Genomic DNA, 27069 nt, shown 5'->3' with positions numbered 1-27069 from the left:
CACTTGGAGGTCCGTTCCTTTCTTCCATCATCTTAAAGAGAATTTACCCCATTTTTCTCCACCATTGACTAACCTTTGACTTCCTAGACCTGCATCTCTTGCCAACAGAGGTGTATAAACACTCTTGGTATGTGAAGATTAAAAGCCTGTGGCCCCTGCAGGTGCCCTGAAGCAAATTTGTTCAGAATTAATTTGGCGCCTCCAATTGTAGTTTGTTTAGGATAGGAAACCAAATAGAATTCAATAGTGTATCTAGACTCTCAGGGCTTAATACTTTTGTTACAAACAACAAAAAAGAAAATATGTCCAAGAGCCAGTAACATTTACTCTTCAAAGGAAAGTTTTTGTCTTTCTTTGCCTGGTTAGCTTCAAGAGTTGCAGAATAAGAAAGAAAAATTCAGTGGAAATACAGTTCTGTCTCTGCTATAGAAAAGACCTTTTAAAGAGTGATTGTTGACGTAAAAGGTTAAACATTGTGATTTTCTGGGATACAAGCCTTAGAAAACAAGCCAGAAGAAAAAGAACACGTAGAAATGAAAAACTTATGACCCTCAGAGAATTATTATGTTAATTATTTTAGGATCTTGTGGACATCTCAGTGGTTAGTGTCCTCTATACATGTGGTCCTGTGAACTTCCTTTACTGAGTTAGTGGTGCCTACTTATCTGTAGTGGGAAAATCTGTAATGGCCACAACTGTTCTGAAGACTGAAAATACTGCTACAGAACATACTAAAAGAATGTGCCATAAAAAACAATATTTAAGTTTCCCTATAACCAGGGAACATGAAGAAACATTTCCTCTGAGAAATTGTTACCATTACCTGTTGCAACAATGAGAAGTACAAAATGTCATGTCAAAACCAGCTTTACAATGTCGGTGGGGGGGGGGGGGGAAATGATAGGATGGTGGGGAGGGGGGAGGCTGGGAAGGGAGGTGAAGGGTAAACAAAGGAGGAGGCTGCAATGCTTGGTAAGAAATGTATGCATTATCCTGCCCATGTAATTGTAACCCCTCTGTACAGTATGTTCTCAAATAAAATAAAATAAAATTAAAAAAAAAAAAAGAAATTGTTACCATTGATGTGTCTGTAGTAATAGGTGAGTAGTTTATAGAGTTTAAAATGACAATTGGTGGGCCCCTTTGACTGGTTCCAGCTAGATGAGTCTGGCATTCTGGAACCAGGTAACTTGAAGGGATGGGGCTAGGATGGATAGAGGGGAATGGTGGAATTGAAACCCCTTTGTACAGCTATTTAAAGATAATAAAAATAAATGATAATATATGAAATATTTTATAAGCCATCTTTTCAGTGTGAGAATAGTACAATGGTTAAGGCAGATGATTGTGAGCCACAGACGCACTGGGTACTCACTAACTCTGAGATTGTGAGTGTGTTTGGTGCCTCAGCCAAGCTCTCTGTAAAATATGCTTGGTAACAGTATCTACCTCCTGGGATTTGTTTTGAGGACTGAGTTAGGATAAACACTTAAAGGAGTGCCTGCCTCCGATACTGCATACGCCTTTTGATCCATTGCAGTTCTGACAATGAATTTCCTTTTCTAGCCTGTAACTCCATTTATGGAATTAAGTCTCTTACAGAAGTTTATCTATGAGGCCTGTCTTAGAAGATTATACTTAAAGAGGAAAAGCTAGATAAGCAGCTAGGCATTTTCTATTAAAAATTATGCAGTGAGTCACCTAGGCCAGTGACATTATTTTGTACTTGCCTGTGCAGCCAGTTTCAACTTCCATTGTTACTGGATTGCATCAGGTTGGAGCAATTCACATCTGAGGGACTTGGAAATTGTTTCATAGAGGGAGCTGACTCAGGAAGAACTGCTGAGGATGAAGGTCTTGAACCACAGTCCACACAGAGGCCAGGCTGAACTGGCACTTTGATGCAGTACAAAGGGGTAGCTCATACTTTTCTTGTGTTTCTCCCCATTGAGTCAGTACCATGGCCATCCTGGGAAAATAATTTTGTTTGATGGTTTAATAACAGTCAGGAGTCTCTTACTGTTCTTGATGCTGTTTTTCACTTAGAAGAAATTTTGAAGATGGTTATCTGTTTAATGCTGCCAAATATCTTGTTATTATGCAGACCTGCAGGCAGCAGCTACAGTTGTTTCAAATGACAAGCAGCAGTGTAGCTCTCCAGCCACAGCCGCATTGTTGCCTGCTCTTTAAGGGCTCTCTTAACTCACTGTTGATTACCTACTAAGACTTTTAGTTTGAACACAGAAATTGAAAGATGAACACTGTAAATGTGTGTGTGTGTGTGTGTGTGTGTGCCCGCGCGCGCGTGTGCGTGCGTGCACACGTGGACGTGTGCATGCATCTTGGCTGTGCCTGTGTGTGTTTGGGTATGCCAGTCCTGGATCTCAAACTCAGAATCTGAGCACTGTCCTGTAGCTTTATTTAATCTCAAGGCTAGTACTTTACTACTTCTGGCTTTATTTGGTGATTAATTCTAGATAAAGAGTCTCATAGGGCTTTTTTTTTTTGCCCAAGCTGGCTTCAAATCGTTATCCTCAGATCTTAGCCTCCTGAGTAGCTAGGATTACAGGCATGAGGCATTTCAAGGGCAGTATTTTGATGGTGTATCTTCTCTGTCATCTGTTCTTTTTAGGTTACAAATTACTGCTCTTATTTTTTTGAGTATTTCTGACCAAAAGTGTATATTCCATTTCTATTTAGGCTATTTTTAGGGGGTAGGGGCTCAGAGAAATTACATAAACAGAAGATATGAAATGGTTGGCTTTGACTTGACCTAATTAGAATTTACTTTAGCCTGAGCCAGCTGAAATAAGATTGAGCTAATTTGGGCCCCATGTTTTTGGGTAGTGTTGAGCTGGCACAAAACTACTTATCATGCTAGTGCTCCCCACCAAAACATTCAGATGCTCATTTGCATAGACAGAAAAATTACTTACACCAGTTGCATTTTAGTCTGTGGTAGGCAAAGCAAAGCATGTTAAAAAGGCACAGTTTGCCTTTTGATGTGATTTTTTGCTGGAGTGGAGTAGATACATTTACTCTATAAATGTAATGACCACTATTTTGTGGTAACTGTTTGTATTACGCTTGTAAGGAACACACTATAGAAATCAGTAATAATGATAACTATAATAATTTAGTATTTATGAAGCCTCTACTTTGTACCAGGTACTGGGTGACGATCTTTATATTAAATAACTCCCAGATTGGACAGGGGAGGAGTAATGTCTAATGTTCTGTGTAGTGCAGTGGAGTTAACTGTGGTTGGCAGCAGTGAATTGTTTCTGTAGAATAGCTCACAGAATCTCAGTAGCCTTAACCACAAACATAGTAAATGTTTGAGGTGATGGATATACCAGTTGCTTGGTTCTTATGCATACACTGACTTATCATATGTACAAGTTAAGTGTCAATTTATTAAAATAATTCATACCAAACAGTTTTTGAAGCAGGAAATGCTAGTGTTTCCTTGTTTTATAAATTAGCCAAGAAGGGCTTGGTGGTATTAAGTGAAGTCTTCCAGAATCAGTTTTGTTACGAAGACTAGCTGTTTATGACTTTGGCACCCAGGCTATTAGTCTTGTTCTGTTATTACTACACTCTGTTATAGATTTGTCCACAAAGACTGGGCAGCAAGTGGATGGTTCATTCAGATAGGGTAATTGAGAGTGTGGTTGTGGAGAAGGGTAAGGATAGTGACATTTCCATGCAATGGGAGCTATTGTCATTAATATCCACAGTGAAGGGACTTGTTATGGATCCTGAGAGATAGCCATCACCATAGGAGAGCGCTATCTGGCAGGAGCTGTGCCTCAGGAAGGTGACAGGACAGAGGAGGAGCAGAGGAAATGAATACCTGGGCCCCACTCCCCTCTTCCTCTTGCCAGTGGTTCTTACTAGCCAAACTCAACTAAAGCCAGAGGGAAGGAGCTTTGGATTCAGCGGTCAGCTTCTGACCTCCAGCTGATTGGAGACAGATGGAAACTTTGAGAGGAAAACAAAATATCTAGTTCACAGATGTATTACTGGGAAAATAGTTTCTCAGTGTCAAAGCATCAGTACAGCCAACATTTTCTATTTCTGCCTCTAATCATTTGACTTTCTTTGTTTTAAATCCTTAAGTTTTTACTTTGTCTTCCTAATTATGGTGGGGAGAATACAGATTCAGATTTTCTTTTGTAGTTGCTCAAGTTACTGTTACCATTTTGGACAAATTAACTTTGGATATCTTTTTTGTTTTGTTTTTGTTCAAAATATAAATACCCAAACCATCCCTGTACTAGGTATATTTGTAGGAATGGGTTCATGAAATGGTAATGAGATGTAGAAATTTAGTAACAGATATGTCCACATTTTTATCTTTCCCATGAGTTCTTTTTCCTTCCTAAATCTTTCTTAGTTTCTACCTGAGATTGTTTTCCTTTTGCCTAAAAATTATCCTTTGTTTTATCTTTCTTCCTTTTACCTTTCCTCCCTTTTCCCCCCTACTTTTCTTTCTTGTTCTTGCTTGCTTTTCCTCCCTTCTGGTTTCTTTCCAGTTTTTTTCTCCTTACAGTATTGAAGATTGAACCCAGGGCCTAATGTATTTTAAGCAGGAATTCTATCACTGAACTATGTCATTACTCTTTTAAATTTTTTTGTTTGGAGATAGTCTTATAAGTTGATGATCTAGGATGATCTTGAACTGGTCATTCTCCTACCTTAGCTTTAACTATTTCTTTTAGTATAGGGGGCCTGGTAGGTGAATTTTCCAGGTTTTCTTTATGGTACATTCATTTTTTGAAGGATATTTTTGCTGGGTATAGAATTTTAGATTGGCAAGCATATTCTTTCAGCACAGGCTTCTATAGATACTTATAAGAAATAAGTATTTTCTTCTGATTACTACTGCTTTGAATGGAGGCTGTCCTTTCTGGCTACTTTCAAGATTTTTTTTTTTTGCAATTGTTTTTTTAGTGTTTTTACTATGATAGGATTAAAGTTATGAATTTATTCAGCACTTCCCTTTTTTCTAAAACTTTTTTCCTCTCCTTCTGGTACCAAGATTTGAACTCTAGGCCTCATATTTGTTGGGCTGGAGCTCTACCACTTGAACCATACTCCCAGCCTGTTTTTTTCTGGTTATTTTGGAGATGGAGTCTTGTGGATTCTTCTTCTTTGACGGTCTCTGAACACAATCTTCCAAATCTCAGCCTCCTAAGTTGCTAGGATTACTGGTAAGAGCCACTAGCACCTATAGTTCAACACTTTTTAAAAGAGGATCTATAATTTTTTTGAAACAGATAAAATGTTGAATTGAAACCCCTATGTACAACTACTTTAAAAAAGATACAAATAGTAGGTAACAAGGACAGGATACTTTTGCATATTCCATATTCACACTGATTCTTAATAGAAGAGTGAATAATGTGGGAGGAAGTCATTTAGTAAAGATTCTCTTAAATAACTTGATTAGCCAGGTGCTGGTGGCTCACACCTTTAATCCTAGTTACTCGGGAGGGTGAAATCTGAGGATTGTAGTTCAAAGCCAGCCTAAGTGGAAAAGTACCTGAGACTCTTCAGCAATTAATCCCAGAAAAAACTAGAAGTGGCTCAAATGGTAGAGTGCTAGCCTTGAGCAAAAGGAGCTCAGAGACAGTGTTTAAGCCCCAGAACTGGCAAGAAAGAACAGAGAGTGGGGGCGGGGAGGCAAGGGAAGGGAAAAGGTATGCTAGGAAAAGGTAAAGGTAGCAGGAAAAAGTAGATTGTTTCATGTTTATCTGGAACACTATGAAAATCATTTTTTTCTTTTTCCTTTTTTTTTTTTTTTTTTAGCATTTTTATTATCATTTCTTTTGCCTTTGCCATTTCATAATGAAATAATGCCTTTTGAAGGACAGCTCCATTTGTTCTTTTTTTTTTTTTTTTTTAATTTAGTCTGTCCTGGGGCTTGAACTCTGTGTTTGGGCGCTGTTCCTGTGCTCTTCAGTTCAAGGTGAATGCTCTACTGCTTGAGCTACAGCACCACTTCCAGTTTTCTAGTGGTTTATTGGAGATAAGAGTCTCACGGACTTTCCTTCCCAGGCTGGCTTTGAACTTTGATCCTCAGATCTCAGCCTCCTGAGTAGCTAGGATTACAGGCATGAGCCACTGGTGCCCAGCCATTTGTTCCTTTTTTTTTTTTTTTTTTTGAGAGAGAAAGTTTTGGCTATGTTACCCATACTGGCCTCAAAATTGTGATCTGCCTTTCTCAGCTTTCCAAGTGCTGAGATTATAGGCATGGGCCACTATGTCCAGCTAACAAGTACTTTTTATTAAAAAAAAAAAAAAAGATCAATTCTGAAGCACTTATACAAAGTTAGAGATCTTGAAAATGGTAGAAGATTGTTGTGAAGGACAGATTGTGTCAATTATTAGTGAATATGAATGAACAGCTAGTCATTCTGTAGTTATTATCTTACTTTCTTTCCATATTCTGAATTCATTTTATAGTAACATCATTTATAGAGTTTCAAAGGAATAGAAGTAGGAATACAAGAAAAATGAAAAACATAATTTAAAATATGTCTTTTTACAATCACCAAATGACACTGGAATAAAAATGATGAACGGCTTTTCTTTTGATAGTAATCTGAAAATAAAAATCTGTGTACTAAATCCTGTAAGCCAGATATTTGACCTATTAGGTTGCTATTGCATGGTGGAAAATATCTGAAGCATTTTGATTTCTTAAAAGGTTATGCTGTGAAAAATTTGTTTTGTAAGAGTAGACATGCAAAAAGCATATGCCATTGTTATTATCTAGAATCCAATAAAAGATAGCTTTTGCAAATGATTACCACATGTGTGTGGGCAGTGCTCTCATAGTTAGGTTATTTAGATACTGGAGTAATTTGTTTCATATTTTAAGCATTGAGACGCTCCCTCAAATTCCATATTCCTGTGACTCTAATATGAGGTCTTATAGAAATAATACAAATACTTTGATGAGTAATCTAATTGGGATGGAAACATTTGCAAGCCATTTCCTGAATGAAGTAAAGATATTTGCAGGGACATGGGTCCATGAAGTAGTGTTAGAAATCTTTCCTAAAAGATTCTAAATGTAAGACTTTTGTCTTAAACTTCATAATTTAAAAAAGAAAGATCATAAATCAATCTGATTGAATTGAATGACAGTTCATTAGTAAATGCAATCCAGTATAATTCTCAACTTGTAACCTGTATTTGCCTTTAAACTATCACTTAGTTGTGTACATGCAGTAACAAAATCAGGACTGTTTTTCCTTCTTCTAGTCTGTGTTTATTGGATTTAGTGTTGGTAACATTCTGGAGTCACTTGAACCAAAACGAATTTACAGCCTGTAATAAGAGTTGGAGCAGAAGTGGTGGGTAGCCATAAAGAAGGCTGTCCTCATTCTCCCTTAGGGCATGTACTTCATGTGTCTGGTCCTATTCAGGGCTTATCAGAAGGCATCTGGAACTTCAGAACCTTTGTCAGTGGTGAAATGCATTTTTATTTTTATTTTTTTTATTTTTTTGAAATGCATTTTTAAAAATCAGCTATCATGTAGAGAGGAATACAGACTTTGCCTTACTTAATAATGCATGTTTTTGAATATTTATGACTAGCAATTCTTCAGGTGTAGGGACTAATGGACACATTAAAAGTGGCCTATATGCTGAGTGTTAGCTCAGGATAAGTCCAAGTAGGTTTAAATATGTGTTTTTTTTTTTAAATTGCTAAATGTAAGTTTTGTGGAAGTCTAGTACAAGCAAACAGAATTGTGTTCTAATGAGATCCCTTGATCATAGTCACACTGTGCTGTGTTTGGTTGCAGTATTGTCACTTTATACTCTCCAAAAGCAAATTGTAAAACATAGAAAGGGCAGGATCTTGTTAGCAGGTATGCAAAGTGGATGCAGTTGTTGAATGAGAAGTCAGCATCAGGTAGAAGGGAAGGGCCCTTGCTTACTGGCCTGGTGGGAGTTGGTCAAGGACATGGTAAAGGTGTGCTTGGCAAAGGTAGTAGGCAAGTATTGGCTTGGTGTCCTCAGCACCTCTGGCAGCTAGGTGACACTTTGCCTCCCGAAGACCACTTGGCAGCACTAGACAGGAGTGTGGCCTCCTTTGAGGACACTGAGTCCCGTGAGGAGAGATTGCAGTAGGAAGAGGCCCTCTGCTGCTCCAAGAGGAAGGAGACAGACCAGAAAGTAGGGCAGGCTACCTGATTGCATCTATGTGTACAGAGCTCCAGTCTAGGACTTCCTCCCTCAGGCTAGTGCAGCAGTTGGTCGCCAGCATGCCTAAATTAGTGTGACAGTTTGAAGAGATGGATAGATCTGTGCCATCTTGCCATCTCTCCATTGTCATTACACCAGTTCCACTAATAACAATGTCTACCTCATAGGTTTTTGAGAAAGTGTCACGTTTATTGGAAATAACATGACTGCAATAGCATCTGCTATGTTGGGTGAAAAACATTGTCCTGAGGTACAGGGTGATTCAGTCATGACGATAATCAGGTGGGCCATGAGTAGGAAGACAGTGTAATTCACATCTAACTTGGTATATGTCTGAGCATGAAAATGGTTCTGCAAACAGTTCTACTAGGACCATAGACATTAACAAGGACTATCTCGTGCCAGTCAAGAGTTTTTCAATTAGAAGTGATTTTATACCTGCTTTGTCCTGGGCACAAGTAGCAGTGCTTGGAGATAATTTTGGTAATCATAACGGGAGGAGGGAAGGTTGTTATTGGCATCTGGTGGACAGAAGCAGGGAGGCTGAATGTCCTCTAATGCACAGGATACCTCACACTAATTGGATGAGTAAACTCAGTAAGAACTTACATGGTTTTCTTCATCTAATTGATCTAGCAAGTGATTTTAGTCTCTTTCTCTGTGCCAGGTATTGTACTAGATTTGGGTAATGTGCCTTTATTTCTTTTGTTTTTGGGTTTTCTGCCTTTCTTAGACTGTGAAGACAGATTCCCTCCCTCTCTCCTTCTCTCCCTTCTTCCCTTCCTTATTTCCTTCCTGCCTTCCTGCCTTCCTGCCTTCCATTTTCTTCTTCTCAAGGCTAGTGCTCTACCACTTGAGCCACAGTGCCACTTCCAGCTTTTTCAGAGTACTTATTAGAGATAAGAGTCTCACAGACTTTCTTGCCTAGGCTGGCTTCAAACTGTGATTCTCAGATTTCAGCCTTCTGAGTAGCTAGGATTACAGGCCCCTTGCCTCATGTGATTTCTTCATCAATATTTTATTCTGGAACTGCCTGGCACATGCAAGTACAGTACTTGGTTTTCAGTATCATTCAACAGATACTATTAAATGAGTGGCCTTCCTTTTTGCTTTCTCTGCATTTGCATTGCTGTGTGAGTATGTGCATCATTTTTGCTTTTTGTTTTTTATTTTTTTGAGACAGGGTTTTCCTATGTAGTCCTTGAACACGCGATACTTGCTGGCCTTGAATTCATAGTACTGTTAGAGCCTTTCTTGTTTTGGGATACAGTCATATACTACTTTGCCCACCTTCATTTTTGTATTGATAGTCCCTGTGGTAATGTGTTTGTATCACCTACTACAAGTTCTTAGAGAGAAATGAACAGTATACCTTTACTGTCTGCATCTCTGGACTGAGGCCTGATCATAGGGTAGTAAATAGTATATTTTCCAATAAATGAAAGAAATTATAGTTCAGTCCGATCCTTATAAACACATTTTACTTCTAGACTACAAAATAACCACTTCTAAATGTAACATCATTTTCTTTATTTTCTGGTGAGCAATTTGCCTTTTTAGCCTGTGAATCTAATTAGTCAGATTTAATAGTTCTTTTGTTGATTTTCTAGAAAGTCTAATAAAAGTTTTTAAAGAACAGGCTAGACCTTGAGTTCTTCATACAAGGAAGTTTCTTCACTACAAAAACTGTTTTGTTCCATTTCCTTCTGTTGCCTCTGTAATTTGCAGTTTGCAATTTGCTGTAACAACTTATTTTGTAGACTTCATGCAACTTTGAAAGCTGGCCTTCGCACCTCCATTTTTCCTGTTCATTTCCTGGGCATTCTGACTAGGGCTTTCCCATTAACTAATTCAGTTCTTGATTCTTGAGGCTAATGGTTAGTAGCGTTAGTAACTGAATGCCTTTTACACAGCCCCAAATTGCACCTTAAAAATCATAGAAAATTTTCCATTCCTGGAGTCAGCACGAGGAATGTACAGCTCACTATGAGTCAGGAGACTTGGATGTCAGGCTTGTTTCTTCCTGGCTCCTGGATTCTTGGGTTGAGTAGGAAATGTGTCCACACAAATGCATTGATAGGAACTTTGCCTGGGAGATGGGGATGCAGGAACATGCCAGCAAGCAGTGTTGTTTCCAAAGCCTACAGAAGGACCCCTCACATAGACTTGATTAAAAAAAAAACACTCAGGAAATTAGTTTAATGCCTGACTTACTTCCAGAAACATGTTGATAACATTGTGAACATTGTTTGTCTGGAATTAATGCCTCTTGCATTCATCAAAAACTTCAACATTTAGTTGTCTTTGAACAGAGATTTGTTACTTGAATTACACTTCAGAAAAATCAACTTGTTTCCTTGAACTTGTAGCTTTGTGCTCTCAACTTTCTTGCTCATGGTTGGTGCTGTACCACTTGAGATATGCCTCCAGTCTAGTTTTTGCTGGTTAATTGGACATGAGTATCTTGTGGACTACTCTATTTGGACCAGCTTTGAATTGCTGTCTTCTAGGTGCTAGTCTCTTGTGTAGCTGAGACTACAGGTGTGAGCCATTCATGTCTGGCTGAAAAGTCAACTCTTCTTTCCATGGGAGAGAATACATTTGTACATTTACTTTTAAGGCTCTGTGTGGATCAGAGCTATCATCACATATTCAGATGGCTCAGATGTCATTCCTGCTTTTGATAGTCTTATTCTTGGAAGACTAGAAGGGATATTAGATAACCAAAAATAAATTGGTTATACTCATTATTGATATCAAGTCTTCCTTTTATGGACAATCTGGAATTCTAAATTTGTTAGTTTATAATTACTGATTTGTATGTAGAATGTTGTAGTGGGTTTTTTTTGGGGGGGTGTTGGTGGCATTAGGAATTGGATTTAGGATTTTATACTTTCTAGGCAGATGCTCTCCCACTTGAACCATGTCTCTAGCTGCTTTTTGAATTGATTATTTTTGAGTTAGGATCTTGCTTTATGCCCAGGCCAGCCTGGGTTTTGATTCTCTGACTTTTGCTGTGTACTGGGGATGACAGTCATACACCACCGTTCCCACTGTTGAACTTCCCCTGTAGCTAGGTAGCAGGGTGCCACTCTGTCTGCCATTGGCTGAGATGGAGTCTAGTGAACTTTTATGCTTAGGCTGGTTTCTAACTTTGATTCCTCATCTCTGCATTCCAGGTAGTTAGGATTGCAGACTTAAGCCACCATGCCCCAATAGTGTCTTTGTATTTGGTTACAAATAAATATTATAAATGAACATGAACCTAGAATAAATAGTTTGGAAAATTTCATGTAAAGTCATTTTATCTGACAGTGATTGATACTAAGTTAATGCCTCCAGCATCCTTCCTTCGAGTGAGTTCACAGCCTGCTCAAAGGTAATGAACACGTCAAAAGTTACAATAATATCTATGATAGGAGTATTATTTCTGACTAGAGTGAGATTATAAAGGTAGCAACAAGCTATTTTATCTGAAGGTAGTGCAATGTCTTAGAATGTTTTAAACAAGGGGTAGGGCTTGCCACATCTCCATTAGGTTTCCTGAGTATAAACCATCCTGAGAGGCAATGGTTTATATCAACTACTTACTCAGGTTATAATTCTGTGGATGATTCTGCTCTTGGCTTATTTATAGGTTTCCTGCTGTAGCAAGTTATAATGAACTTATTGGCTTAAAACACCAGAGATTTCTTCTCTTACAGTTCTGGAAGGCAGAAGTCCAAATTCAAATTGTCATTAGAGCTGGTTCCCTTTGAAGGCTATCGCAAAGAGTCTTTTTCCTGTCTTCTCCTATCCTAGCTCTGGCAGCTGCAGGCTCCTTCATATTGCCTTGTGAGCTCATGGCATCTATCTTCACATGATATTCTTTCTTGTGTTTTCATAGGAAGACACATGATTGGATTATCAACCTATCTTTATCCAAGGTGATTTCACCTTTCTCTTAACCTGAGCAAGGCACGTGACAGTCCAGATTCAAGAGGTCAAAGAATAGGCTTTACCCTTTGTTGCAGACAGCTATAAAGCTACATTGCTAGGTGTTTTTGTTTTTTGCTTTTTTTTTTTTTTGTACTGGTCCTAAGGCTTGAACTCAGGTCCTGGTCACTATTCTTAGCTTTTTTGTTCATGGCTGGTGCTCCTTCACATCTCACTTTTTTGGTGGCTAATTGGAGAAAAGAGTTGCACTAACTTTTCTTGCCTGGGCTGGTTTTGAATTATGATCCTCAGATCTCAGCCTCCCAAGTAGCTAAGGATTACAGGCATGAGCCACTGGTGCCTGGCTAAGACATAACATTTAATGGCTTTTAAGCATTCTCTTGTTCTTATGACATGATTTTAAAAATGTATTTCCCCTTTTTCTTGTCATTTGGGTTGTTTGTAAATTTCTTTAATAACTATGGCAATAGATTATTGCATAGAGAATAATGGGTATTTTTTAAAGACTTTTAATACAGATTTCTAAAAATGTTCTCTAAAAGGATTTTTAACAGAGTTGCATTCCTTTAGAATTTGAGACCTTCTGTGCTTTCTAATGTACTGGGATGCATTGTTAAGTACAATAAATCATAGCTTTAAAAGTGATGTGAGCTAGGTGCCGGTGGCTCACACCTGTAATCTTAGCTACTCAGGAGGCTGAGATCTGAGGATCACAGTTCAAAGCCAACCCAGGCAAGGAAAGTCCGTGAGACTCTTATCTCCTATAAACCACTAGAAAACCAAAGTGGTGCTGTAGCTCAAGCGGTAGAGCACTTGCCTTGAGCTGAAGAGCTCAGGGATAGAGCCCAAGCCCAGAGTTCAAGCCCCACAATCAACAACAACAACAACAAAAAGTTATGTGAAATACATTTCTTTGATTTTCACTTTTTCTTACTTATTCATTGACTATGTTATTTTTATTTTTGGCAGTATTGATGTTTGAACTCTGGGCCTTATGCTTGCTAGGCAAGTGCTCTAACACGTGAGTCACCCACCCAACACTTCTTGCTTTATTTTTCTAGTAGAGTTTTGCATTTTGAATCACATCTTACTTCCACTTCTAGTGGTAGAGCTGTTTGTAGGCATGCTCCACCATGCCTGGCCTTTGACTATAGTTTTTTTTTGGCCTTTGACTATAGTTTTTTTTTTTTTTTTTGAACACAGGGGCTAGACACTGTCCCTGAGCTTCTTTTGCTCAAGGCTAACACTCTACCACTGGAGCCACAGTACCACTTCTGGCTTTTTCTGTTTATGTGGCACTGAGGAATTGAACCTGGGGCTTCATGCATGCTAGGCAAGCACTCTAGCCACATTCCCAGCTAATCTACATAGTATTTTGTGGGACCTATCTGTATATATCATTTGACCCTTTTCTATTAGGATATTATCCTATTTTCATTGAGTTTTAGGAGAGTTCTCTTTTAGGAGAGTTATATTCATTGCATAAACTTGTAGTAAGTCAGAAATACTTGGATGTAAGCAATCATATGCTTCAATTTAAAATTATCTTAAGTTGGTTGCCAGTGATTTCCAAGTTTGTCTTTTGTTCTTCTTACTGTTGTTTTCTTAAGCAAATAACAAGCTTAAAATTTTTATGTGGTCTCGTTTAGAGATTCTGTATTTTGTAGTATCCTCTGTTACTTTCTTCCAGCAAAATTTCTTCCCATTCCAAAGGAAGATAAATATTTTTGTAGTTTCATATTTTTAAACTTAACTTTTCAAATCCATCTGGAATTCTGTTTCAATATATTGTTAAGGCAATGATCTGTTTACTGACTGATGGAAGAGTTACTCTCAGATTCTTGAGCTTTGTTGTTAAATTTCATATTCCATTGCTAAAAATCACAAAATAATTATGTGTCCAAAGAATATAACATCTCTGACTTTGGTTTTTCCCCACGTCCATTATTCTGGTATCTTCAATTATCTGATAGATTTCAGTGGCCAAAAATAATGTTAATGTTACTTCTTCTTGGAATTCGGAAGTGATGTGTACCCGTTTATTTAGTACATTTGTAGGCTTGAGTTAGATGTTTTATATAAAAATTCCACTGATTTATGATGTAGATTTTAAGCTTGTCTTAGTGGTACTGAGAAATTAAAGTATAATATTAAATGAGCTCTTCTACAATCTAAATTTCTGTTATTTGATTTAAATTACATGCAGTGGCTCTGATGCCTAGACTGGGGTGTGGCTGGCGGAGGGGAAGAGACAGTATCCTATCTTGGCTCCTTACAGATGTCTGTTCACATTTCCTTGGCCACTAGGTGGCTTCAATTGCCTGCAAAGAAATGCAAGAAATGTGACCCATAGGCACCAGGGGTTGCCTTGCATACTTTATTTAGGAAACGAATTTCACTCTGGGGACTGGTACAGCTTTAGGGCTTTGTGGGATTACCAGGTCACACTTCATCTTAGAGATAAAGAGTGCTCAGGAGGGAGGACTTCTGACACAAGTCCTCTGAGCCTGAGGGTCCAGTTCATTAGCTGTCATGTCAGTGACATGAATTCGGTTCTCATTTCCCCTAGCCCCATCCAGGTTGCTATGGCACTGACTGTGCCTGGGTTGGGAGGTGTTCAGGAATGCTTTCTGTAAGGCAGCCACTTCATGGAAGGGCCTGGTCAGTGCCGATATATGCTACGAGCTTTTATGTTTACAAGGTGACCACAGTTGGAGAGTTTGAGCATTTTTTAATTTATGCTGAGCAAATCTAGGTTCTTCTATCATTTGTCTCTTTTTCTTTTCTTCAGCTGAATAGCAGCAGTTTTTTTTTCTTTTCTTTTCTCTGACAACTTTTCTCTTGTATTTAGTTAACAGTTAATGTTAAGGACAGTGTGAACATGTTTATTTTTTATTTATTTCTTTTGCTGGTACCAAAGTTTCAATTCAGGGGTTTGTTTTTTCTTGTTTGGTACTCTTGCCTCTTGAGCCACACCACCAGCTCTGCTTTTTTACTAGTCATTTTGGAGATGAAATCTTATAGACTTTTGGCCTTGAAATGTTATCCTCCTAGTTTCAGCCTCCCAAGTAGCTTTGATTACAGATCATTGGAATTCAGTTTAAAAAAAGGTGGTTTTTTTTGAGAAATGTTTTATTATGGTTGCTTTGTAACCTGTTTGTTTTTAAACTTATAATAATTATAGAGTCACAAAAAGTATAAAAATAGTGTGTTTTTGAAAATCAAAGGCCCTTATAAAATACAACAAAGACTAAGCAATTCATTAGTTATCACTCCAAATTACTTGTAATGTTGAAGATTTCTGTGAAAATTAAGGAAGCAAGCAGTATTCTTTTCAGCTACTTTTCAATAATAGGTCCAAAAACTTACAATTTTTATTTTTAAAATATCATGTTAAAACTACTCACATTTCATATTTTATGACTAGTTTCTAGAGTAAAGCATAGATAAGGGAGGCTGAGGGAAGAGTACAAACATGCTGTCTTAACCACTTTATGGTATACTGGAACAGAACACCAAAAAAATGATTTCCCTTGTTGTCTAGATGTTAGGAGTCATGCAAGGGCTACATTGGTGTGGATCTTCTTGCTATATCATCATTCCATGGAAGATCTAGTGTTGTATGTATAAGACAACACAAAATTGAACTTGGAGCCTAAGGCTCTTTTTTCTTTTTCTGTTCTCTAAGCTTTGAAAATAATCAGCATTAATACATTCATGGGGGCCGAGACTTTGTGATGCAACTACCTTTCAAAGATCCTGCCTCCTTGAGGGACCTTTGAGAGATTAGCAGGGTTAGTTAAACACTATTGCATTGGAGGTTATATTTCTAGTACATGGTTCTGGGAAGGAGAAAGATAATCAGAGTGGAAGAATGATGGAGAAAGAGTTAGAAAGCAGAGTAAGAGGCAACTGAAATACCTCAGAGGGTTACCTGAACAGAGAAGGGTGGGGGGTGTGAGAGAGAGGAGGGTGTGTGTGTATGTGTGTGAAGAGGAAGTCATGGCTGGCAGATCTGTGGAAAGAGGCTCTGCTGTCCTCTCTCTGTACCATCCTTGCCTTGCTCCTACACCTCATTTCTCCCCTTCAGCTGGCAGATGCCTGGTGTCATCTCTCTGCCATTTGTCACCCAGCTCATGGCTGGCGTGAGTCTGTCAGTCAGTACTGGAGAGGGGCATCCATGGTGACTGTTAAGATAATTTTAAAATTTGCCCCCTTTTGCAATGAATCCATAAATGCAATGTCTGAAACCTTTGAATTGAGTCTTTGAAATGTTAAAAGTAGAGCTGGACTCATTTTCCTATTTGTGTGTTGAAGATGAATTGAGTCAAACTGTAATTTCCTGGGACAACTCAGCCGCAATTTTAATTCTATCTCATTTTTCTTCTTCCTTATTGTAGTGATTTAAAGGGTGTGGTGGTCACCCTGAGTGATGAGGGTCATTTACAGTGTTCATACCTGGGGACAGACCCTTCTCTCTTCCAAGCGCCAATAATTGAATCTCGAGAACTCAACTATGATGAGCTTGATGTAGAGATGAAAGAACTTCAGAAAATCATCAAAGATTTTAAATCACAAGGTATCTAGTTTCTTGCTATTATCTAATTTTAGTATTCATTGTAAAATTCACATCATCTGTTATATGGTTATTGTTTTGCATGTGTTAGTTGAGTTTCTCCCTTAACTGAAGAACTCCTATGAGAGAGAGCTGCTCATTAGGTACTGACTCTGCACATTCCCTTGGTTGTTTCAGCTCCACAACTCAGTCCTACTGAAGGCAGTTTTCTTTCTGTTAGCTGTTTCAGGAGCAGTGCTGTCTAGCTTTCCCTTGTTTTAACCCTAAGGAAGAAGCATTACTTCTTTGTGTACTGGTGGTAGGTCTTAGGAACATTAAAACTTAGTGGTCACTTATTAGCTTCAAATATCTCTGTAAAAGTGTTAGTTGCTTTAAAAAGAACCCAGTGTCTTCTGTGAGTTACTATTTGATCCTCAAATGCAGTAATTCATAGCTTAGTTATATACTTTATGTTTGGAGTTAATTAGCCATCCAGATGGAGTACAGTCTGTGGTGTGCTGATTTCTAATGACTCACACACTAATGGTATTTTCAGTTCCTACATTTTGAATAACTCAATATTATCTTACTTTGGGACTCACAAGGGTATAATTTTATTGTAAATTAAAAGGAGAAATAAAACACCAATGCACAGTTTGAGTTGGACATGTGAAAAGCATTACTTTAAGTTCTCTCTTCAGGGTCAGGTAAAAGTATTTTTTTAATGAGAAAAAATATGGACTATTTTCACATAAAAGAAATGTTAAAACAAGTAGGAATAATAAAAGAAGCAGAGCATCCAAAGCCAACCAAAACAGAAGAGCCCATCTTACTCCTGGTCCAGTCACTTTACTAGATTTATGTATTTTTGAGTATATATTTCCAAGATTATATTCCCCTCGTTTTAAGGAATTGAGATGATATATTTAAAAATACGAATATTAAAAATGAAGCTGTTATGCTTTGGCTTCACACATTCTCTTGGAAAGTTTTGAAAGTAAACCAATGAGACTCAGGTGTTTAAGTGCCTCCTATTAGTTAAGACTGACTTGTTGTCAGCACTTACCAGGCTCATAGAAAATGGGTAAAATTGGATGTGTCATACTGCAACATACATGTTCTTCCCATTGTCAGTACCAATATTTGGAAGATTAATTGAATTGTAAGACTGATTTTTGTCATTTTAAATATAACTGAAGAAGAGTGGTATGTTTATGAAACATGAAATTCGAGAGTCTATTAAATATTGTGTGTGTCTGTGTGTTCTATGGCTTATATCATGAGATTTTGCCCTTTCCCTAAGAAGTGTGCTAATGGGAGTTTGATCAACATTAATTTCATCTGAATTTTCTCAGGAACCCCCCTCACAGCTAAAAGTGATTTCTTTGTGGTCATAGATGCCCTTGAGCAAGAAGGTTTGGGCTGTTTTGCTTCTGTATATGTGGAATGAGTGCTCATTACCCTAGGGAAGTCTCTGCAGACTTGAGCACAGTTCATTATTGAGATTATCTCAGATTTTAATGTTTGAGGTCCTAACCCTTCTGTGCTACCATTCCTAAAGAAGAAGCAAAGAGAAATTCTTCCACAGGAGAAGCTTTTAAAACATTTTATTTTTAGATATGGAAGAAGCCTTGGTATTTTGTACCAATATAAAATAGCTGCAATTATATAAATGCCCAATTTTTTGTCACAGATTATGAAAAATTAGAACTTTGGACTTTTTGATGACCTCATTTTTTCATTTTAATGTCACTTATTTTAGTAGAGTGGTTTTAACATGCAAGAAAAGTTCATAGTCTTGTGGGTGCTTAAAGCTGTTTAAAACTTTTCAAAGGAAGAGTTGCAGCAATTTAAAGCCAATTTAAAGAGTACATTTTGTTGTACACATGGTGCATATTATCTGCTGTAATAAAATGTGTTTGAAGCTGGTTTTATGCGTGTGAGTTATATGAGGAATGTATGTTGTAAGCATGGAATTATAGTCATAATTTTGTATATAGCTCATGGATTCCACACTCAGCTCATTAGTGTGAATCTAGCCAGGCACTCTTGTTAGCAGCAGTGAACATTGTCTGCTTGTAGGATCTTTCCAAGATGGAGTTTCCTCATGAAACTGAGCAAACTGACCATGTTCTCTTCCTGGGGTATGACAGCATGGGGGGCAGCTTTAAGACAGGCCCCACACTGTGTCTCCAGAAGGGAGAGGGAGCAGAAGCTTGGGCACCTGGAAGAGTCTGCACCGCATGACTTGTGTCTGGGCTAAGTGAAGTTCACGCTCTGGCTGCATCCTAGGAGCACCTGGGCTCAGTGTGTTTCAGGTTATTATAATGCCATGCCCAAACAGGGCAACTTTGGTTTGTTTTTTCTTCTGTAAAAGAAGCCCAGTGCTGGGAGACCTGGGGTGTCTTGGTCACCAGGGATTTGAATTTCTTCCATTCCCAGGATCATCTGTTGGTCCAGGGTGGCTTCTGGAACTTCAGCCCTCACATCTGCAGTTGAGTCAGGACCAGAAGGAGCCTTCCTCGAAGTCATACCCAGAACAGCACCTACTTAGATCTTATGTCTGTCATTCCAGACTGCAAAACAGGCTGAGAAATCCAGGAGTTTCATGGAGCATTCTGTTGCTTAGAGTAAAACTGGGCTTCTTTTAGTAAAGCATTGAAGAATGGTTATTGGATTGGCAATGAGCAACATTTTGTATTCTCGCAAACTTTAGAAAACTCCCTTCTGGGTTTGTAACAGTGTTGGGAAGGTCTGGTGGCAGATAGGGATGACTCCTCTCTGGCTGAAATTTGATTCAGTGACATCTCCAAGTGCTGTCCACAGTTTCAGCCACCCATCCTTAGTGTGCTTAGGGTCACAGGCTGACTGCAGCAGCTCCAGGCCTCTTATGTACAGATGTGGCTTTCAGGGAAGGAGAGGGTGAGTCTCCCATGTCTCTTAGTAGGGAAAAGCTTTCCCAGAAGCATGTACCTGCACTCCCTCCCTAGTCCCAGCTCCCCTCGTTGTCCCCTTGCTGGGGTAAAGACCCTAGTTCATGGTTTTAGACCCTGGATCCTGGGCCTGCATACTTACTTTTAGATAAAATTATATTCAACAGAGATAGGGCTGTGCATACTCTGGGAGGAAAGAGGAATGAGTGTGGGTTGATAGTTATTTGTATGTGTGTGTGGATGCTTGTGTATTTATTGCTGAAAAGATGTGGAAAACATGTAGTTATGTTTGTGTAAATATTATTTTCTTATTTATAAAGTATTTGTCACTTGTACTATCTTGCTACGAAATATAAACATTTAAAATGATAGAAAAAGCATGTGTCTGTTAATCCATTTTCTGTCACTATAACAGAATGCATGGAGTTGAGAATTTAATAAAGAAAGATTAATTAGCTCACAGTTCTGGAGGTAAAAGGACATGGCGCCAGTACTACTTCCTTTTAGTTAAGGACCTGACAGCAGGTGGTAGAAAGCTGTGTGAGAGGAAGAAGGCACATGGCAAGACAGGGAGCCAGAGAGAAGGGATTGTCCGGTCTCCTTTTTGTTTTTTGTTTTTATAGCAAACCACTTGTAAGAATGAGCCAGGTTCCATGAAAACTGTATCTGTTTCTGGGAAAAGGCCTCTCAGAGTTCCCACCACTCTTTACACTGCACTGGGGACCAGCTTCTCCCGTGAACCCACCCAGACTACAGCAGTGGATATGGTGTTAGTAACTCAGGCAGAGCTAAAGTTCATCTCTGGTTGTCCCAGCTCTAGTGCTGTTGTTCCTATTTATGTATTGTTGTTTGTGGGACTTGAACACAAGGCTTGGACGCTATCCCTGAGCTCTTTTACTCAAGACTGGCACTCTCCCACTTTGAGCCACAGCTCCACTTCCTTTTTTTGATTGGTTAATTAGAGATAAGAGTCTCATGGGAACTTTTCTGCCTAGGTGGCTTCAAACTGTGATCCTCTGATCTCAGCCTCCTGAGTAGCTAGGATTACAGGTGTGAGCCACCAACGCCTGGCCTGTTCCTCTTCCTCTTCCTCCTCCTCCTTCTCCTCTTCCTCCTTTTCCTCTTCTTCCTCTTCTTTCTCAACTCTTCCTGCTCCACCACCACCACCACCACCTTTTTTTTCTTTATGGTAGCAGGGTTTGATCTCAGGACCTTGCACTCTCACTCAGCTTTCTTGCTCATGGATGGTACTCTACCACTTGGGTAGAGCACAGCTTTTTTCTGGTTAATTGAACATGGAGTCTGATGAACTTTTCTTCCTGAGCTGTCTTTTTTGAACTTTAATCCTCCAGATCTCCTGAATAGCTGACATGATAGATATGAATCACAGACACAGTAGAATTATTAAATAGAATTATTAAGCCACAGATCTCTCTCTCTCTCTATTTTCATGTTGATAGCTACAGACAACTTACCTTCTAAAGGATTCTTCTAATTTGAGCCTTCACTAATAGTTAAGGAAAAGACATTAAAAGTTATAGTATTGGTCACTCAGTGGCTCAGATCTTAGCTAGTATCTTTGGAGGAAGCCAATTTTTTCTTACAGTGTTGTAGTGGGAAAGAATTAGTATCAGGTTTCTAACTCCAATGAGTTATTTTTTAAACTTGAAAGTGTTTGAGACAGTATATATATATATGATGTAGACTTACATAATACTATATACTTTATAATACTATATTACTTTATGATTAAATATCTATTTTTATTTTTAAATTATAGGTGTTTGGCCTACGACCGAGAGAGAAGATGATTTGGAAGTTTCTGTCACAGTTTCTCCTAACTTTGATTCAGTGTCTGTAGGTGTATTTACATATTTTGAATTGAGATAAAAATATATTGATTTAAACTAATCCCTTAAAAACTTCAGGGAAGAACCTGAAAGCTCATGTTCCATGCCTGTGATCCTGTCTCCTCTAAGACTCCTCTAAGACTGAGGATCATGTTTGTTTGTTTTTTTTTGTCGGTCATGGAGCTTGAACTCTGAGCCTGGGCTCTGACCCTCAGCTCTTCAGCTCATGGCTAGCGCTCTACCATTTGAGCCACAGAGCCAATTCTGGTTTTCTGAACAGTTTATTGGAGATAAGAGTCTCACAGACTTTCCCTGCCTGGGCTGGCTTTGAACCATGGTCCCCAGATCTCAGCCTCCTGAGTAGCTAGGATTACAGGCGTGAGCCACCGGCGCCCAGCTCCTGGTTTTATTTATTTTTTATTTATTTAATTTTATTTTTTGTCAGTCATGGGGCTTGAACTCTGGGCCTGAGCGCTGTCCCTCAGCCTTTCAGCTCAAGGCTAGCGCTCTACCACTTGAGCTACAGTGCTACTTCCAGTTTTCTGATGGTTTATTGGAGATAAGAGTTTCACGGAGTTTCCTGCCTGGGCTGGCTTTGAACCGTGATCCCCAGATCTCAGCCTCCTGAATAGCTAGGATTACAGGCATGAGCCACCGGCACCTGGCGGATCATGGTTTTAGAATCTAGTCCAGGCAGAAAAATCCATGAGCAAAAAAGCTGTGCAGTAAGGATGGCTCAAGTAATAGAGGCACCAGCTATGAGCAAGAAAGCTGAGCTAACACAAAGCCTAGACTTAAATCTCAGAACCGGCACAAAAGCCAACCCATAAAACTTCAGACTTAGGCTTTGTTACTTAATTTTAGACAAAACATTTCTGTTCTCTCAGTACCAATAAGGAGCTTCTTAGGCAGGATTTCCATTCAGAAAAATAGTGAGGGGAGAGAGAAGTAGTAGAAAAGGTTCTCAGTTTTGTTCTGATCTGCCTTATTTTAGTTTTATCAGTACCACAGTATTGAGATAAGTTCAATCTAGATGAATATCTTACCTCACAAGACTTCATTGAAGGTTCAATGAGATTGGTATAGTGTGGGTCCTGGTAGGGAAAGGCCCCAATGCAGTAGTATGACATCACAGTGCATGATCTAGTGCCTCTCTGAATTTCATGTCTCTTCCTAGCTCCATTTCTTTGGGCCACTATTTTCTTTCCATCATAAGAAATTTCTTGACATCACACATTCGTTCTATTGGAAAACATTTGCCCAACAATTTATGTGGCTATGATGCCATAGTGTCTTCTTTATAGCCATTTCCCTGACTATAGCTTCATGTTCTGAAAGGACTACTACTCTTGAAATATCTAGGTCTGTAGACATGGATTGTAGGAGGGATTGGTGTCTCTTCTAGATCCACAGGTAACAGAATCTGAAACATTTCCTGCATTTTAGATGATACAGTACTAGAAAAAAAGCCTTAATTCATATTTTATTTTGAATCTCTTATAAAAGCACACATCTCAAAAACAAATATAATTTATATGAATGGAGTCTTTTGTAGTGGAAACAAGCTTTCCTATTTCTATCTTTCTGATTGAGCAGCTGGGTCAGAGTTAAAATATGATTTTCGATGGAATCTTAAGTAGGATATGAACCTCCTGTTGAGGACCATGGTTCATTTCTATAATCCTAGCTACTTGGTAGGCTGAGACAGGGAAGACTGAGGTTTGAGGCCAACTTAGGCAGAAAAGCTTCATCTTAACAGAGGGAAGCTGGATGTGGAGGTGTGACCTTAATTGACCCAGGGGAGACAATAATGTGGGTATTATTAGAAAGTATATTGCCCATTGATCTTATTCTATCATATTAAGCATTTCCCCTTTTCAGTGTATCACTGTCATTGTGCCAAGGTATAAGTAGATATCCACATTCTTTAAGAGACTAGACCAGGTAACCTAAACTAATACTCATAAAAGGCCTATTGAAATTGTTTATGAAATACTCTAATAAAAAACTCCATATTTACCTTCTAAATGTGATGCTGCTGAACATATTATTAGCCATATAACTTAGATAATGTTATTAATCCAAATAAAATGAACCTCTTATGTAATAGTGTGGCATAGGGTTTCCTGGGAAATACAGAGGAAAGTTCTTCTCATATATAAAGAACAAGGTAATAGAGTCTTCCAACATTTCAGCAAATTTGGAAATACAATGGTCTGATCAAATGCCCAATTCCTTTTTGAGGAGTGGGTTTCTGAATATTACCTCATGACTGTTCACATTCAGATTGTAAACATGGTTGCACTGATTCTATAGTCTATCATTAGGGCAGTTAAGTTCTTTCTGCTTTGTCCCCTAATTGAAGGTGGAAAGTATACATTGTATTAATGTAGTCACTTATGCTGAGTAATATTGAAATCCCATTTTCCTACTTTTTCTTCTCAATTCTGTGTCTACAGCAAGCCATTGATGTTGAACTTGGAACCGACCTTGTCCCTTCTATCACAGTTAAGGTATGGTACCAGATTTTAGACTGTACTTATGTGCAAACAATACTGTATATTTCCTCATGTCTGTCTCTATTGTTTCCCAGAAGCAGTTTGGGAAAATTTTAGGGGCCACCCTTGGGACCTTGAGTAGTAAAGGAAAAATATAAAATGGATTATTGCACTTAGAGCAGTATGTATATAGTGTGAATAATGATAATGCCTTTCCTCTCATTTAAGTGCCTAACATGGCCTGTTCTTCTTCTTTCTAGAAATGAATTCGGTCTTTTTCAGTCAGCTATAGGGATGGTATCATCATTCATAGTAGCCTAGCCTGTTTACTGTAGCATGGTTTACTGTAACATGGTCATAGTCAGCTGTGACGTGACGATTGCTTACAGCACCATTCTTGCATCTGTGACTGTGTGTTTGACAAGAATTCCCATTTATATGCCACAATGTTAGCTTTAGATGGATGTATTTTTAGCAAGAAAATACAAAAAGAAGAAGCCACAAAGTAGGGTAATGACAAATTGATAGTCCTGGAAAAATAGAATGTAGAGGATGTGGTTTTGGTTAAGATTTTCAGTCCTGTCATTGTGGACTTTAAGAACTAGAACTCAAATGTAGAGCCCTCTTAAGGCATTTAGGTTAAAGTGTGGTAATCAGTCAGCACATTATTAAGCTGAAAATATTTATCACTGCCCAGACCTTGGGAGCCAAGACAAGTTGTGGATTTTGGCGTTTCATGTAGTCCAAACTTGGACGAGACTTTGTATTTTCTTAGATTATGAGTTGCTGTCCTTGGAGCAACTTAACAGGGAGCCAGGCTTTACCAATTGTGTTCGCTTACACTAGACCAGCGGGTGGCCCAAGTGTGGAGATCTTTGGTCAAAGTTGAAGGCAGCCCATCTTACAACAGTTTCCTAAGCTAATTATTTTGGATTCTTGCCACTGGAAACAAGGGTGGTCTTTCCCCAGTCTGCCTTCCCCTGTTCAATCAAAGGCTCAATCTCATTAATACTTCTAAGTGTGGAAAGACATTAGTGGCAAGAAATCAAACAAGAATAAAAGTGTGAAGTTCCAGGAATGATCTGTACCTTTGTGTGAGGAAAACCTGTTTTATACTTGTGTGATAACATTGCAAAGACACAGGCACATAAGAATTCAGGAGCACAATGCAAATGCTAAAAGAAGTCTTGTGCCTAAAGCAGATCAAGTTGCTCTGGCTATACTGCATCTCAGATTCATCATGCTAGATGGTTTTGAATCTCAGCTTCAGTGTAGATATAGCCACCTAGAATGATGGCTAACACTACTGGAGAATCTTTCTCTGTTACTGAAGTGCATTTACTGCATTTGAGAATGCCTAGGTCCCAGTTCTCTTACAGCCATTGTGAAAGCACAGGGAGAATACAATAGGGTTTTTGGTTGGTCTTACATAGCAGACATGGCGGTTTCCTCACCCTGTCTCACAGTTTCTATACAAATTTCAGCTATAAATCTCCTCTTATAGCCTTTTATAACAACGGCAGCCAAGATACATAACCATGCAAGTTTCCATCGTAATAAATCCTGTTAATTGAGAAAAATTTTCCATCCGTTCCAAGTGAATGAAGATGTGGCTACCTTGAATATGTGTGCCTGATGCGTGACCATCCATTCCAGGCAGCAGGGCCGAGAGGTGGTTCATACCTGGCCTTTGGAGCCATATTTAGACATCTAGGATGAAAAAAAAATTGGTATTATATTTCCTAAGGATTAGATTTCATTTCGTTAGAAGAGGAAAATAGCATGGAAAATTCTTATATTAACATTTTATATTTTCTCCTTAATATTCTATAATTATTTTCCTCTTAAAATACAAGGTTTATGATTTAGCCAAGTCTGTAACTCTCCTTTTGGCTCCCACACAGCCATTCTTTGTTACTGTAGTTATTTTGGTCCCATCTCTTTGATTTGTGTTTTGCTGATTGTTAGGGTTTGATAAATCTGTGTATGGAGCTATCATGATTATGCATCTGAATCTAATGCACAGCCTCCTGGTAACAATGCAGAGCTGTGTGATTTGTGTCAAAGTAGACACCATTATGCCCGGCAGAGTCAGAATGTCTGTCCTTTACAAACCACGCATTGCCACTGGAAGGAGTTTCATTTTCCCATAAGTAAAGTAAACTTAACAGACGTTCCTGGTCTCCATGTCTAGCTTTCCAGCATTATTGGCTCAATGGTCATGGTTTTTTGTTTTGTTTTGTTTTGTTTTTTGCTTGTTGTTTTGGTTTTTGGGGGGCTTCTCTGAACCTCTATTTTCAGGTTGTAACATGGGACTCCTTTCTCATCTGTAAAGTTACTTTGTGATTCAAATATTGCTGGTGAAAGGCCTGAACTTAGAGTCTGGCAAACAGAGGTTGAATTGTTCCTTTTCCACCAATGTTACAGTGACCTTGGGCACCTCACTTAGCCCTGTGAGCCAGGTGTCTCCTTTGTCCAATGCACGTGACAGTACTTACATGATATATTGCACATAACTGAATTACTTTCCTGGTTCATGAATATAAAAATGTGTTATGACTGTTATTAATTTTATATAAAAGTATGTATGCATACCAATACTGTTATTGTTAATAGAAACATACTTACATCGGTTCTGTTTGCTTACCAGACTAACTAGCTGTTTGAGAAATGGTAATCCATGTCACACATCATTTCTTCCTGTCATAGCTACCATTAAGATTCTACTAAAGAGGTGCTAGGTTGTTTACTGGACTCAGACATCCTTGAGGAAGTTTTATTTGTTTTGTACCAATTATTTCATGTTCTAACAGAGTTTACAAAGTGCAAGCAAGAATCCGTTGTTCATTTGCTGTGGTTATTATATTTGTTTGCATCAGTAATTCTCTTTTAAAACTTTTACAGGTCAAAATTTTTATTTTAGATTTGTTTATATGCTTGTATGTATCTACATATGTTTATACAATGCATGCCTTAAAGTTAATACAAGACATTTTCTGACTCTTAACTGTATTTATATATTATTAAGGCATAAGTGATGCATACCCTTTACTTAAAAACTATCATTTTTAAGC

At 38.4% G+C, this 27069-nt stretch overlaps 1 protein-coding gene across 5 annotated transcripts in view; it reads left to right on the top strand.

The window, feature by feature from the left end:
- Bbs9 (Bardet-Biedl syndrome 9) overlaps positions 1-27069 on the top strand; it is a 319067-nt gene that overhangs the window by 92669 nt on the left and 199329 nt on the right. For all 5 annotated transcript variants that reach the window (XM_042695124.1, XM_042695122.1, XM_042695125.1 and 2 more), the window contains exons 10-12: positions 16560-16738; positions 21428-21504; positions 23957-24010. In XM_042695124.1, the coding sequence (XP_042551058.1) occupies positions 16560-16738; positions 21428-21504; positions 23957-24010 (310 nt within the window). The remainder of the gene's footprint in view (positions 1-16559; positions 16739-21427; positions 21505-23956; positions 24011-27069) is intronic.

This window comes from Dipodomys spectabilis, unplaced genomic scaffold, assembly GCF_019054845.1.
Source record: "Dipodomys spectabilis isolate Male_0828 unplaced genomic scaffold, ASM1905484v1 ptg000178l, whole genome shotgun sequence".
Taxonomy (NCBI): domain Eukaryota; kingdom Metazoa; phylum Chordata; class Mammalia; order Rodentia; family Heteromyidae; genus Dipodomys; species Dipodomys spectabilis.
The sequence above is the reverse complement of the archived record's forward strand: the minus strand, read 5'-3'. Positions and strand labels throughout refer to the sequence as shown.